The sequence below is a fragment of the Anopheles aquasalis genome, chromosome 2, assembly GCF_943734665.1.
Source record: "Anopheles aquasalis chromosome 2, idAnoAquaMG_Q_19, whole genome shotgun sequence".
Classification (NCBI taxonomy): Eukaryota; Metazoa; Arthropoda; class Insecta; order Diptera; family Culicidae; genus Anopheles; species Anopheles aquasalis.
In genome coordinates, this window is record NC_064877.1 from 23,947,501 (window position 1) to 23,960,000 (window position 12,500).

A 12,500-nucleotide genomic window follows, 5' to 3' on the forward strand; every position below is an offset into this window, starting at 1 on the left:
CATCACCATCGGTACGTACGCGATCGCAATCAGCACGTGTACCCACATGACCGGTGAGTCGGGCGAAAGGTTCGAGAGGGTTGTGTGACCAAACGAGTTCTTGTCGCCGTTCAGCGAGCCCGAGAAGTTGATCGGCAGAATGATCCCGATCGATATGGTGGTCATAATGCCCATCACCACCATCAGGTGACGCTGAAACGACAGATAATGCACCGCATCCGGTCCACTGTGTGTTAATATTTGCTCTTTCGTCAACCGAAAGGTGGCCACGATCCACGAGAAGAAGCCACGGTCCATGCTGAGACTGTTGAGCGTGTCGGAGGTTTCACTGGCTCCGCTCCCTCCACCCGGCACATTGCCATGGGCATAGAACAGTTGTGTCCAGCGCTTATTCTCGCCATGGCTGTTCACCAGCGCCAGTCGCCCATAGTCCCAGGCCTGCTGGCGCAGCAGCGTGAACAACAGAATCAGGAAGAACCACGCGATCACGTTCAGCAGCAGCGTCTCCGGGATACCCTCGTACAGGTTGATGAGAATCTTTGTCTTGTTCAGCACCAGACACGCTTCACGATCCGGTGCGTATATAAACGTTGTGTTGGGATAGTCGGACATGCTGTCGTATCTCTGCCGTGTGTCTGTAAAAGAGGGAAACAAACTTGAAACTAATCTGCTGATCGGTCTTCTGATTCCGCTGTTCGACCACAACGTGGTCGCGATGTCATCACTGCGACCGAGTAGTGATAACGAAACGTTCTTCTTAACGTACACTAGCCCAGAAAAGTGTCAATTTATTGATAACGCGTGGGATGTGCTCATTATACTATCAATTCCTTTACCACGCTCTAAATCAGGCGAAACCCTTTACGGGACTACGTTACGCGCACAGAATTTCCAATCACGCGCACTGCCTACTATAACTTGTCGCACCGTTGCGACCGATACCGCGCACACCGAGTAAATGATTCACGTTTTCAGTTCACGAATGCGATAAAAAAAGAGTGAACAAAGTATTGCATTCTTGATATCAGCATGCCACATCATAACGTTGATAAGATTTGCAACGTTTGCTGCTACCTTCAAACGGAATTCGAAAGTGTACTGTATAGTTCGAGACCAGACCAAGCCCATAGCTGGCGCGCTACCGCGAATCAGAAACGATGACTCATCGCGCGATTGGTTCCACTCTGTGCCTTCGCATTGTGCGGTGTCCTTTCACCGCACCACTAAGGCGGAAGATGATCGCACTCAACACTACACTACAGGCACATTGCTATGCTGCGAGACGCTTGATAAGTGATGATCGTTTTCTTGCGTTTCCTCCTACCTCCCCTCGCCACAGACACTACGCATCATCACCCTGGACAATAGAGGATCTGTCCATTGGTTGCTTAGATTTAATCAAACGGACCATGCCGTTGGCTAGCGCACGAGCCCGCATTTCGCGTCCACACAAACGCTGCGCTGGGCATTGGGTGTAGAGAATGTGATTTCCAGCAGATTCTCGGCGGACCAGCTAATCACGGTCTTACGGCAACTTAATTATACCGCTCCACCCCAGCTTTTTGTCACCGAATGATCTCTTTTTTTGGACGGAGGTCACCGTAATCTTGCCATTCGGAAAAAGCATTAAAAAGGGGCCCATCCATCCATCCGTACCGAGCTAGAACCGATTATCTACTCAAACAGCATTCCCGGACTGATAAGAAGGGGGCACAGAGTGGGTTAGAAAAAAGGTTCGTAACGCAGCCGATGGCTGGCACGGTTGGTCACCGTCGCGGAAGCACTTCGCCACATACACGGCACCGTTTCCCCGTCAATTTCACTAGCCTCCACCCCCTTGGGCGGTTTATGCAATCTTTTCCTTTGCGGTTCATTGCTTTCAAGCACCGGATGTGCTAACAACCACTTGGCGAACTTTGTGCCTGGGGCTGATTTTTTTCTATTACCGCGATTGCGTCTCGGATTGCGGATTACGTTTCCGTTGGCCACTTCTTAGCATATTAGCACGCCACCACGGTCCGCTGCTGACATCACTGACATTCCACGTAGCGGAACGATGATATCTACCTTTGTTGTACTATTTGCCGTAGTGGTCCCCGTAGGCAGCGTTCCGATAACTAGCTGGCCAGCACCAGCAGAGTAATCCTTTCCGTCGCCGTCGAACAGCGCTTGCATTCGAAGGGTGTCTGTAGCTGCAACCGGAAACCGGAACCAAATAATCGATTATACAGTGCGTACGAGAGAAAATGCGGGCCTATTACGGGCGATGGTGAAGCAGCTGGCCAGTGGGAAGATAATTGCGAGTCTCCAACCCTTCCTCCTCGGTTTACCACTACCACAGCGAGCGGAGTCTGAAATTGTTTGAGGCGGACACTGTTTTGACGAGGCGAGGAGGTACGGTGGGTCGCTGACAACTGCCAGCAGAGGAACTCACGCTGAATTGCACAGCTGATTTGGCTGGCCGGAGAAAAAACCAAAAATAATTTGCGCAAATTCGCGGTCGGTAGACTATTCTTCGCGATAGAATATGGATGTTAACTTTCTTTCCAAAAGCAGTGAATGTTAGCTGAACAAGCTTACTAAAGTTAAATGCCAGCAAATAACTGCTAGATGGGCTATGGTAAATATGAAAACGAAATCACGCAAAAGGCCCCGCAAATGATGTGCTGGCAGCGGCACGTGGCAGCTGCTTTTCGAACCACTTTCACGGTTTACTGAACAGAAATGTGACGGATGTTTATTACACAGACTCAACAGTGTTTCAAAACTTATGATGGGAATGAATGATTTCGTCCAAAATAGCAGCATATTCTCGCGCTAGCTAGTTGGACAGTAACCGCGCAGATGATACCCATCCCTCGGGAAGACGAATCAGGTATCTTCCGTCTTCGGTGGACGTACGATTGAGTTGCGCTTGATCGACTCAACCAACCATTTAATGCCTTCATCAACGCCTTCCCTGCAAAGAGGATCAGAAATCAGGATAAGGATGGTGTCAGACGATACGGTTGATGGATGCACTTACCCGGTGAGGGCTGATACGGGCATGACGAGGCAGTCTCGCCGTCCAATAAGATGGCCCGACTCCTGGAAGACCGGCTTGATCTCTCGCACGCCCATGCATTCCGGCAGATCCTGTTTATTCGCCAGCACCAGCAACGGTATCCCCGACAGGTACTCGTTGTTGATCATGCGATCAAACACCTCCTTAGATTCGTTCATTCGGACGCGATCGTTCGAGTCGATCACGTAGATGACGGCGTGTGACTCGGAGTAATACTTATCCCACAGCGACTGCAGCTCCTGCTGCCCTCCCAGATCCCAGAAGCTTAACCGCACACCCGAGATGTCTATTTGGCCAATGTTTAGTCCCACGGTCGTGGTGATTTTACTCGGATTCATCCCTTTGTAGTTCTTTGTCAACTTCGTCTTGGCAGCCTCGAGGTACGTCTGCAAAGGAACATTTCAAAGCATAAAATGAAACCTTCGATCGTACCGTAGAACTCCTCCGGTAGTCTTACCGTTTTGCCGGCATTATCCAACCCCAGTATCAGTATGCAGTATTCGTCCTTCTGTGTAAGATACTTGTAGAATCCGCTAAGCAAAGTGTACATTTTTTTGCGTTTCCTCTCGACCCGATCGTCTCCGTTTAAAGAGCACACACTAAAGATGCACTGTTCGGATGTGTGATACCGTAAAGTACTTTACTGAACGAGCAAAGATTTCAGTCAGATTTGCTGTGGAGTTTTCCTACTTCCGAGTTTCCCGTTTTCCCTTTTGTTTTCGTCAATGTTTTGGTTCAGAAATTGACAAACGAAACGCTGAATAACCTTTGAATGCATTCGGTTGAGTGCCCGATTAACCTTTGAATGCATTCCGAGCAGAAATGCACGGCCGATGCATTTTATAATTTCTCTCGCTGAATATGGCCTTGATTGATTATGTTCCTAAAATTATGATAATGGTTTTATACTAAAATTAAATAATTTATCACCATCACTTTAACATAGTCACAACTTCCTCGCCACACGCATGCTCTCGTCTCATTCGTGTCGTTCAAGTCTTTTGACCTAGCATACGCTATTCGTGATCCAGATGATTCTTATCAGTTGATTAAAACGCAAACAGCTTCCATTCAATTCATTTATTTTCCCGCTGTTTCATACAGGCGCACTTACACTCAACAGTAAGAAAGTATATTCATTTAACTTAGTATGGTAATTCCTTCAATACCCTAGCATAGGGTTCGTAGTGTAAAATATGGTTAAAATGGTTAAAATCAAATGCACCTGCAGTGAGCATCCACCTCTGCCAATGCCGGTGGCGCATTCTTCGAATTTTCGTCTTTAGTTCAGCTTATGGCGTGATTTCTAAACCACTTTTATGTCCTAAAGCTACAAAAGCAATAAAAAAAAGATGCCGAATCACAACTTCCAAGAAAGTAGATTGAACTCATAAGTAAATGGTAGAATAAATCGGAGTAAAACTGAGTATTAAAGATGGATGGAAGGAAAACGTGGACCTACGCGTAGCAGGAATTACTTAGCGTCTAATACAGCATAATAGCGCCCTGCGTCTTATCATCTGTAACGGGGTGGGAGAATTTGTTCCGTTCCCTATGCTCCAGCCGCGTGGCCACTACGAGCAGTATGAGATTCACCACTACCAACGCCATGCCGCCGGCAACGAAATAGAAGCTGTGCCCCAGCATCGTCAACCCAGTGCTGTACCAGTTGTTGTTCCGATCCTCCATCAGGAGCACATTGTGCGTGAGGTAATTGTAGAACTGCAACAACCAGCAGACGAAAGCGATCGTTTGCGAGATGCCCGCTAGCAGATTGCTGACAAACAGCACCACCATCGTGCCGGTTTTCTTGGATGCCGAAGCTGACTTGAGTACCGCTCCGATTGCACCGATGACTCCACCCAATACACCCAAGCCGGTACCGAGTGCGGCACCGAGCCAAAGCCAGTAGCTCATCACTTCCGGTTCGTCGCGAATCATAGAGGGAACTGAAAGGAACAATATTTCAATAAAGCGTTGGTTTGGTTCCGCCGCTTGTTCCGTCGTTCCTCCCTTACCATCGATCTTGTAGTCACGCCATCCAAAACCCACATTTAGTTGCCGATGGCCGGAAAACAGACCAAAGTTGATCTGCCCAATGGATTCGCTGAAGTTGTTGCGCTTTGCCGAGCCCTGTATCCAGTGGTTGGTGGTGAGACCGGCCACCAGCAACCCCACCATAAGGCAGCTGGTGAAAAATGTCACAAACACGATGCTTCGGGTTTTCAAACTCATCTTCGCTGCTCGTCACTATATTCACGCACTTAAACTTTGATGCAACGGCTATGTCTCACAGAAATTGATGGGTAATTCTCATCTAACACCAACTATCACTGGCATCAGGAGCGCATTTTACTCATCGTTCTGGCACACCACATTAATGTCCTTTGATGACTGAAACGGTATGGAAAAGTAAAAACATTACTAGCTTGGAACGGTGTGGGAAGTCAAGTGGAACAATAAACTCCGCACAAAGCACGTCCCGGGTACCGAGTGAGAAAAAGAAATAAAAATATGAAGCGTCCCGTTCACGCCTTTTATAAACATCAAATAGAGCCTGTAACTGCAGCACGTATGGCAAAGGGGAACTAGTGCCGGAGCAACAAACGTAAACTTTACTATGATCAGCCAGCCACCAAAACTGCCACTGAGGCTTCCGGCAATGGCGCTTTCCAAGATCAAAGAGCAGCTATCCCCAACCAACCGATTGTCTGCGATCAGATCATTGTTATTTCATCTTCACGGGAGAAATCCCACCGAACATATTGTCATCGAACTCGGCGGATAGAAAGTGAGAAGAAAAGGCACCCTTGGGGAGGGTGGTGGTTTCGGGGCAAGTGAACATCGCCGTGCCACGAGGGTCTCGCGATCGTCCAAAGAGTATGATCATCATTGACACATTTCCAATATATGCAGACAAAGTCAACCAGCCGCTGTTGGGGGCATTGGACGATGGAATGTTGGTAGTTTTGGTGACGATGATCACTGATCGACCGCCCCGGGTCTTCTCGACTCAACCATGCACGATCACGATAGGCAACATGATTGGAGATGTTTTTAATTACACTTTACACTCGTTTAGCCCGGTTTATAATACTTTTCTGGAGATTTCACTTTTTACGATTACCAACAGAAGACAACAGAAGATCGGATAAAGCGGAATCCCTCGACCTTACCGCGCGCCTGGCTCGAACATCTGCTCGATTCATTCTCATAATCTGCTCGAGTGTTGTCGCTGTCAGTTGGGCTGAAAAACGGATTCAAACGTTGTTGTGTTTTGGAAGATTCTGTGAAAAAGCCGGACGCCGCCGAAGAAGAGAAACGCCGGATTCCAGGACTCTTGCCGCGAAGCTGTGGTACTGCAAAATGACGGAAAAATCGGAGTTCAAAGTGCCGACCATCGATCCGAAGGTGTTGGCCAAAGGGCGCAAGCCGGATCTGCCATCTAGCGCCTCGAAGGTTAACCTACCGATACCCAAGCCGGAGGAGCTGGGGAACGCCAGCACGTTCGAAACGAATACCGCCGAGATTCCACCGATACCGTACAAGGAACCGGGTTGGTCCGGCAAGTGCCATCCCGATCGAAATTACTTCTTTGAGGTGGAGAAGAACGGGGTCATCATCGAAAAGGTGCGCCAACTGCAAGGTAAGCCGTTCTGGCTGTTTGGCCGGCTCCCGAACTGTGATCTCAATTTGGCGCACCCAACGATATCGCGATACCACGCGGTACTGCAGTACCGTCCGGCGCCACGGGATGCATCCGATTCCGAGGAAGACGAGCAGCAGGACGATAAAAGACGCTCCACGCACGCCACCGTCGAACCCGGGTGGTACCTTTACGATCTGAATAGCACGCACGGAACGTTTGTGAACAAGCAGCAAATAGCGGCGCGCACGTACGTGCGAGTGCGCGTCGGTTACATGCTGAAGCTGGGCTCGAGCTCGCGAAACTACATTCTTCAGGGACCGCCGGATGATGAGGATGAACCGTCGGCCATGACCATCACCGAGATAAAGGAACAAACGGCTAAGATTCGTAAACTGCGTGACGAGATGGCCGAAATCGAGCGAAAGGAACGGGAGCGCATCGAAAAACTGAAGGAAGAGGAAGGCATCAGCTGGGGTATGGCGGAGGACGCCGATGAGGAAACGGACCTGACCGAGAACCCATACGCCGCGTCTAACAATGAGGAACTGTTTTTGGATGATCCTAAGAAAACGCTACGCGGATACTTTGAGCGTGAGGGACACGAGTTGGATTATCAGGTGGAGGAACTGCCCTCCAGACTCTACAAATGCACCGTGGAGCTACCGATCGATGATGCCAACGGTCGTCCGATCGTGGCCACAGCGACGGATAAAAACAAGAAGAAGGAAGCGGTCGTCCAATGCGCTCTGGAGGCTTGCCGCATACTAGATCGGCATGGTCTGCTACGCCAAGCAAATCATGGTAAGTGTGTTCGGAGTCGTATTTATTATCCGTGGTCCTTACCTCTTGGTCTTTTCTTCTCTTTTCGCAGAACCACGACGTCGATTCAAAAAACAATCGGACTCGGATGATGACGATGAGTTCCTTGACCGTACCGGGGCTGTCGAAGAGCGCCGTAAACGGAAGCAAACGAAAAACACGCAGCAAGTTCGTTCCTACGAGGACTTGGTAAGTTCACGCAATGGCAACTAATTGATAACATTTAATGCTAATTTCATTTTCTCACTGTTTATCAAAGATTCGCGAAGAGGCAAACATTCTCGAGCGTTTGGATGAGATCGTGCAAGAGATTGAAAGAACGCAGCTCATTTCAAAGGAAACTCGTTTGCCCAAGAACGAGGATGATGTGGACAATTTTTTAAAGAGCCTCGTTCCGCCAGAAGACAAATTCAAATTGAAGCGGCTGCGCTTGGAACAGAACAACCTCAACCTGGAGCATGCGAAGGTGAAGAGATTGATCGAAATTGCCAAACCACTCGATCTGAATAGCATCGTCACGGGTAAGCTGCAGGATATCCCGATACCACGCGATACTGCAGTACCGACCGGCGCCACGGGATGCAACAGATCCCGAGGAAGACGAGCAGCAGGACGAACCCCGGTGCCGTCAACCATCGACTCGGATGATGATGATAAGTTCCTTGACCCCACCGAGGCTGCCGAAGAGCACCGTAAACAGAAGCAAACGGAAAACACGCAGCAAGATCGTTCCTACGAGGACTTGGTAAGTTCACGCAATGGCAACTAATTGATAACATTTAATGCTAAATTCATTTTCTCTCTGTTCATTGGCATGCTGTTTAACGAAGATTCGCGAAGAGGCAAACATTCTCGAGCGTTTGGATGAGATCGTGCAAGAGATTGAAAGAACGCAGCTCATTTCAAAGGAAACTCGTTTGCCCAAGAACGAGGATGACGTGGACAATTTTTTAAAGAGCCTCGTTCCGCCAGAAGATAAATTCAAATTGAAACGGTTGCGCTTGGAGCAGAAAACCCTCACCCTGGAGCATGAGAAGGTGAAGAAATTGATCGAAATTGCCAAACCACTCGATCTGAGTAGCATCGTCACGGGGAAGCTGCAGGAATCGTCCTTTGATGATGCGCAGGATAAGAAACGCAAAATGATGCTGCCCCTGTTTGGCAAACGGAACAAACTGAGCAACACGTTCGCCATCCAGGGATCGAACATAAAGGCGGAAAAGGATACGGATGTGCCGGCCGAAGGTAAAGGTAAAGATTCAAAGGCAGGGAAAGCGTCCAGCAGTACGGAGGGAAACAATGATAAGAAAACTACCAGCAAAACGGTGCAGCAAAGCACTGCCACAGAATCAGCCGAAAAGAGCAAGCATTCCTCCGAACCATCGCCCTTGGAAGGCCGTAGCACGAAGAAACGATCAATTACCGGGGGCACCGAGGAATCGAAACCGTCCAAGGCGAAAGCAGAAGAAGAGGAAGCAGCTGAAGAAGAAACGGAAGCTGCTAGCAGCAGCCGAAAGAAGCGTCCACGCTACCGAACCCGTGGCAAAGTTCGAGACAACGTCGACATCGACGATACGGAAGAGCTGGCGAGTGAAGATAAAAACGTAGAGTGGGTTCCACCCTCGGGACAGACGGGTGACGGTCGGACTTCGTTGAATGAAAAGTATGGTTATTAGTTATGTCGGAATTGTGGAGCATAACGTGCAGAATAAACCAACAATACATTCTCATTCTGAATGTGTGGCCTAATTCTCTGTTAATCGCTCTCCGAACACCGAATGCTGCCTTTGCTGGCCAAGCATAATTCAAATCCAACGGCGACCTTGAAACGCATTCACGCACACATCGACGCTGCATTTTCATATTTTGACGTTTCTGTGACGTTCATTTTTTTTTGTTTTTGTTTTTATGAAAATATGGATTTTCCACTTTTTCGTCCCTCGCGGTCTGGCTAAAATGGTATCGAATGTTGCGTTTAAATTCGGACGCGGACCAGCGGATGTCTGCTGCTGTGCGGCGTAGTCAATGTGGCATCGGAACGCGAAACCGGGTAGGTGGAAACGTGTGCTGCCAAGTATCGGCGATATGCCAACGAATTATTGGTGGGTTCTATCGAAAAATAGGATCACATTTCTGACCGTACGTGTACTATTTTTAGAAAACCCCTACCACTGCCCGATATTGGTCAACGTGTTCCGCATGAGCGCTGTTGAGGTTCACCTTCCTTTTCCCCTGAAACACGGTGCGTAGGTGAGAATGGTGAACAATCGCACCATTTGCAACGCAACGACAAAAGCCTTAAATCGTTCTACATATTCCAGCGTTTTAGTGTGAACCTACGATTAAAGATGACTCCACCTCCTACGGAAGAGCAGCCTTATAAGGTGGTCCCGATCCATAAGCATCGCGAGCTGATGGACCAGTGCATAGCGCTAATCAATTCCGAGTGGCCTCGCTCCTATACGGCCCGGCTTTGGAGTCTGGAATCGTCGAAGGAAACGCTACCGACAAGCTTCGTGCTCACGGCGGACGATGGCAAGGAAACGGCCGTCCTTGCGCACGCCAAACTTTCGCCCATTCCAGCCGATCCGCATGCCGTTTTCGTCGAAAGTGTGGTAGTGGCACGGGAACGCCGCGGTCAAGGCATTGGCCGTCTGCTGATGCGGGAGGTGGAAAATCATTGCTTCACAACCCTGCGGCTAGACAGGATTTATCTGTGTACGATCGACCAGCAAGCATTTTACGCCAAGCTCGGTTACGAGCTGTGCAAAGCGATCAACATTTTCGGCTCGCGGCCCACATTCAACCAGAGCACGAAGAAAACGTGGATGACTAAAGGTGCCCCAAGCAAGTGAAGATGGGAGATAACAAAATCCGAACAACCCCACTCAAAAGACGGTGTAAGTAAAAGCGGGTAACGCGGAACGGAATGTATTTATCGGCTTCCAAGGCTTCGTTCCCGAGCGCGCGGGTTCGGGGCGGAAGCCATTTATTGTAGGTGAATTAGGGTAGAAGCACGCACAGTTACAAAACTCTAGATGAAATGTTATTTATTCAAATGAGCTCTATTAATAAAACATAACGGTAACGGAAGGATTCGCTTGGCAAATCAACCGAATCGCGTTTTGGCGCTTAAAAGGAGACAAAAATAATCCACTCGAATCCGGAGAATCGAGCTGTTCGTGTCGTGATGTAAACATCCGAACAAAACAATCTGTTCGTTTGGGTTTCCCTTAAATTTTTAACTGTTCCGGTGGTTTTTGGCGCATTTTCAAATCAACACCGAGCTGCAGCCTGCCCGGAAATGGATTCGCTGGATCTAGGACCGGAGAATCGCGAATTTTGGTGTGGGTTTATAGAGCTGTACCGCAATCTACCGGTGCTGTGGGCCAAGCCGTGTGAAGGTGAGCCGAAAAGTGTTTCAAAAAATCTTCGCAACCGGGCCCACGCCGTATTGCTTCGGAAATATCGTGAACTAGATCCAATCGCAGTCTCTGGCACGATAAAGAACGTTCTAAAGCAACTGCAATGTCTCCGTCGTGCTGCGCAATCTGAACAAACTACCGAGACGAGGCATACCCCTACGTGGTTATTGAAATCTCTAGACTTTCTGCTTGCCGAGGAGAAAGATACCCTGAGCAAACGGCCAACAGAAGGAGAAAATGATTCCCTTCAATCTATCAGCGGCAATCAGGATGAGCGTGTCCAATTCGTGGATCCAGTGGACTTACGGAACGATCTTCAACTGTATTGTAAATCTCTAGCAAGAGAGCTGAGAATGCTTCCAGAGCAACAGCTTCAATATGCCCAGGCACATATCGAGAGTATAGTGCGAGGAGGGCAGCTAGGAATACTGTCCTCGGAATGGCCACCAACAGATCCGAGTGTCGAGGAGGTGTACGTCGACATGCCAGAGCCTCCGGAAGGAGTCACTGGTGGGTGCATCCTTGTGCCAGCAACTGATCCAGATGCTGTAAAGCGGCGAAAACTATCCGACGGAGTCCTGTGGAGGGACATCGAGAATTGTGACCACCAATCATCAGGATCCGTAAGGATAGATCGACAGCACGAAGCAGTGGGTTCGGATGATGATGTTTCAGGTTTGCAGGAATATTCTGAAGAATATGCTATTATTGAGACGGATGATGCGGAAATCCAGTTTGGAGATTCGCGAAACAGGTAAAGGGTAATCCGGTCCTGTTACCGCGTATTATTGACTGCACTGTGCTTCCTTGATTTCTTTTCAGCGATAGTATCGGAAATGACGAGGCCCCTAATATGGAAGTATCGATTGATCCGACGGCCTCAGAAGAGCAACAGCCAACGACACCGATGGATGGTGGTAAAAACAATGGTGCCAGCCATTTACACAATTTTTATTGTATGATCTGGCTATTTCAGATTCAAATTTCATCGCCGTAAGACTTCCGTCAGGGGTTGTTCTTCGGCGAAGATGTACAGCGCATTGTTCGAACTTCGTGGACAGCATCGTGCCAGAATACAGTGAAGAGGAGTTTGTGCGGCAATTTCGCTTGGGACGGGACACGGTCCGCTGGCTTTGCCATCACCTAGAACAAGAGAATGCCTTCAAGAAACTGAAAGGTGAATATGTCTTGTTGCGACAAGAGGCAAACATTGGTAACATAAACCATTCCCCTTTCCTCTGTAGGCCACGGTGGATATGTGGCAATCAGCGTGGAAACACACGTATTGGCGTTCCTGTGGTTTCTGGGACAGAAAAAAGTGTCCTACCGTAATGTGGCCGAACAGTTTCAGTTGTCTCTGAGCTGCGTACATGATGTGATCTGGCGGGTATGCGATGGATTGCTGAATCTCGAACCGATGGCCTTTAAGCAAATGGACGATACTGCCAAAGCACTATCCACGAGCCAATTTGCCGATCTTTGCACAATACCGAATGTCATTGGTAGGTGAAGCGAATGCGCGAAACGGAGCGGTTCCACGTAT

General features: G+C 48.8%; 7 protein-coding genes across 19 annotated transcripts in view; 3 read left to right on the plus strand and 4 right to left on the minus strand.

Annotated features, from left to right (window-relative positions):
• The window catches only part of LOC126568944 (CSC1-like protein 1), a 4,755-nt gene extending 2,392 nt beyond the window's left edge, over window positions 1–2,363 (minus strand). The window contains exons 1-3 of one of the 3 annotated variants that reach the window (XM_050225655.1): window positions 2,262–2,363; window positions 2,068–2,192; window positions 1–635 (exon numbers count right to left, since the gene is read on the minus strand). The exon at window positions 1–635 is cut by the window's left edge and continues 2,392 nt beyond it. In XM_050225655.1, coding sequence (XP_050081612.1) covers window positions 1–612 — 612 coding nt within the window. In that variant the 5' untranslated portion in view covers window positions 613–635; window positions 2,068–2,192; window positions 2,262–2,363. Of the gene's footprint in view, window positions 636–766; window positions 925–2,067; window positions 2,193–2,261 lie in introns of those variants that run through there. The other 2 variants (XM_050225657.1, XM_050225656.1) reach the window with 2 other exon arrangements.
• LOC126568946 (heat shock protein 70 A1-like) overlaps window positions 1–12,500 on the minus strand; it is a 148,470-nt gene that overhangs the window by 7,753 nt on the left and 128,217 nt on the right. The window lies entirely within an intron of this gene.
• Window positions 2,660–3,778, minus strand: LOC126568963 (ADP-ribosylation factor-related protein 1). Its single transcript, XM_050225691.1, has 3 exons — window positions 3,522–3,778; window positions 3,026–3,450; window positions 2,660–2,959 (listed from the first exon to the last, which is right to left on the minus strand). The coding sequence occupies exons 1-3, from the start codon at window positions 3,612–3,614 to the stop codon at window positions 2,872–2,874; spliced, it is 606 nt and encodes a 201-aa protein (XP_050081648.1). The 5' UTR covers window positions 3,615–3,778; the 3' UTR covers window positions 2,660–2,871.
• On the minus strand, window positions 4,138–6,258 carry LOC126568961 (uncharacterized). Of its 6 annotated transcripts, none has more exons than XM_050225690.1 (3): window positions 6,241–6,258; window positions 5,083–5,458; window positions 4,138–5,013 (listed from the first exon to the last, which is right to left on the minus strand). In XM_050225690.1, exons 2-3 carry the CDS (start codon window positions 5,297–5,299, stop codon window positions 4,550–4,552), a joined length of 681 nt encoding a protein of 226 aa, XP_050081647.1. In that variant the 5' UTR covers window positions 5,300–5,458; window positions 6,241–6,258; the 3' UTR covers window positions 4,138–4,549. The 6 variants fall into 6 exon arrangements, with proteins under 6 accessions (XP_050081647.1, XP_050081646.1, XP_050081645.1 ...); XM_050225689.1 differs by having other exon boundaries at window positions 6,196–6,246; XM_050225688.1 differs by lacking the exon at window positions 6,241–6,258 and adding an exon at window positions 6,162–6,229.
• LOC126568943 (kanadaptin) lies at window positions 6,358–9,231 on the plus strand. 3 transcript variants are annotated; one of them, XM_050225652.1, is made up of 4 exons: window positions 6,358–7,514; window positions 7,585–7,721; window positions 7,792–8,277; window positions 8,363–9,231. In XM_050225652.1, exons 1-4 carry the CDS (start codon window positions 6,431–6,433, stop codon window positions 9,206–9,208), a joined length of 2,553 nt encoding a protein of 850 aa, XP_050081609.1. In that variant the 5' UTR covers window positions 6,358–6,430; the 3' UTR covers window positions 9,209–9,231. The 3 variants fall into 3 exon arrangements, with proteins under 3 accessions (XP_050081609.1, XP_050081611.1, XP_050081610.1); XM_050225654.1 differs by having other exon boundaries at window positions 7,792–7,998; window positions 8,570–9,231; XM_050225653.1 differs by lacking the exon at window positions 7,792–8,277.
• LOC126568966 (N-alpha-acetyltransferase 80-like) lies at window positions 9,441–10,641 on the plus strand. 4 transcript variants are annotated; one of them, XM_050225698.1, is made up of 3 exons: window positions 9,441–9,582; window positions 9,691–9,782; window positions 9,854–10,641. In XM_050225698.1, the coding sequence occupies exon 3, from the start codon at window positions 9,881–9,883 to the stop codon at window positions 10,385–10,387; it is 507 nt and encodes a 168-aa protein (XP_050081655.1). In that variant the 5' UTR covers window positions 9,441–9,582; window positions 9,691–9,782; window positions 9,854–9,880; the 3' UTR covers window positions 10,388–10,641. The 4 variants fall into 4 exon arrangements, with proteins under 4 accessions (XP_050081655.1, XP_050081652.1, XP_050081654.1 ...); XM_050225695.1 differs by having other exon boundaries at window positions 9,691–9,774; XM_050225697.1 differs by having other exon boundaries at window positions 9,462–9,634.
• Window positions 10,836–12,500, plus strand: part of LOC126568968 (uncharacterized) — a 2,317-nt gene continuing 652 nt past the window's right edge. The window contains exons 1-4 of the mRNA XM_050225700.1: window positions 10,836–11,711; window positions 11,780–11,874; window positions 11,934–12,134; window positions 12,202–12,459. Coding sequence (XP_050081657.1) covers window positions 10,837–11,711; window positions 11,780–11,874; window positions 11,934–12,134; window positions 12,202–12,459 — 1,429 coding nt within the window. The 5' untranslated portion in view covers window position 10,836. The remainder of the gene's footprint in view (window positions 11,712–11,779; window positions 11,875–11,933; window positions 12,135–12,201; window positions 12,460–12,500) is intronic.

Coding starts and splice junctions, on each gene's coding strand:
- LOC126568963 (XM_050225691.1), bottom strand. CDS start 3,614: ATGTACACTTTGCTTAGCGGATTCTACAAGTATCTTACACAGAAGGAC. Junction 3,451..3,521: donor TGGATAATGCCGGCAAAACG/GTAAGACTACCG, acceptor GTTCCTTTGCAG/ACGTACCTCGAGGCTGCCAA. Junction 2,960..3,025: donor CCCGTATCAGCCCTCACCGG/GTAAGTGCATCC, acceptor TCCTCTTTGCAG/GGAAGGCGTTGATGAAGGCA.
- LOC126568961 (XM_050225690.1), bottom strand. CDS start 5,299: ATGAGTTTGAAAACCCGAAGCATCGTGTTTGTGACATTTTTCACCAGC. Junction 5,014..5,082: donor GCGTGACTACAAGATCGATG/GTAAGGGAGGAA, acceptor TGTTCCTTTCAG/TTCCCTCTATGATTCGCGAC.
- LOC126568943 (XM_050225652.1), top strand. CDS start 6,431: ATGACGGAAAAATCGGAGTTCAAAGTGCCGACCATCGATCCGAAGGTG. Junction 7,722..7,791: donor TTCGTTCCTACGAGGACTTG/GTAAGTTCACGC, acceptor TGTTTATCAAAG/ATTCGCGAAGAGGCAAACAT. Junction 8,278..8,362: donor ATCGTTCCTACGAGGACTTG/GTAAGTTCACGC, acceptor TGTTTAACGAAG/ATTCGCGAAGAGGCAAACAT.
- LOC126568966 (XM_050225698.1), top strand. CDS start 9,881: ATGACTCCACCTCCTACGGAAGAGCAGCCTTATAAGGTGGTCCCGATC.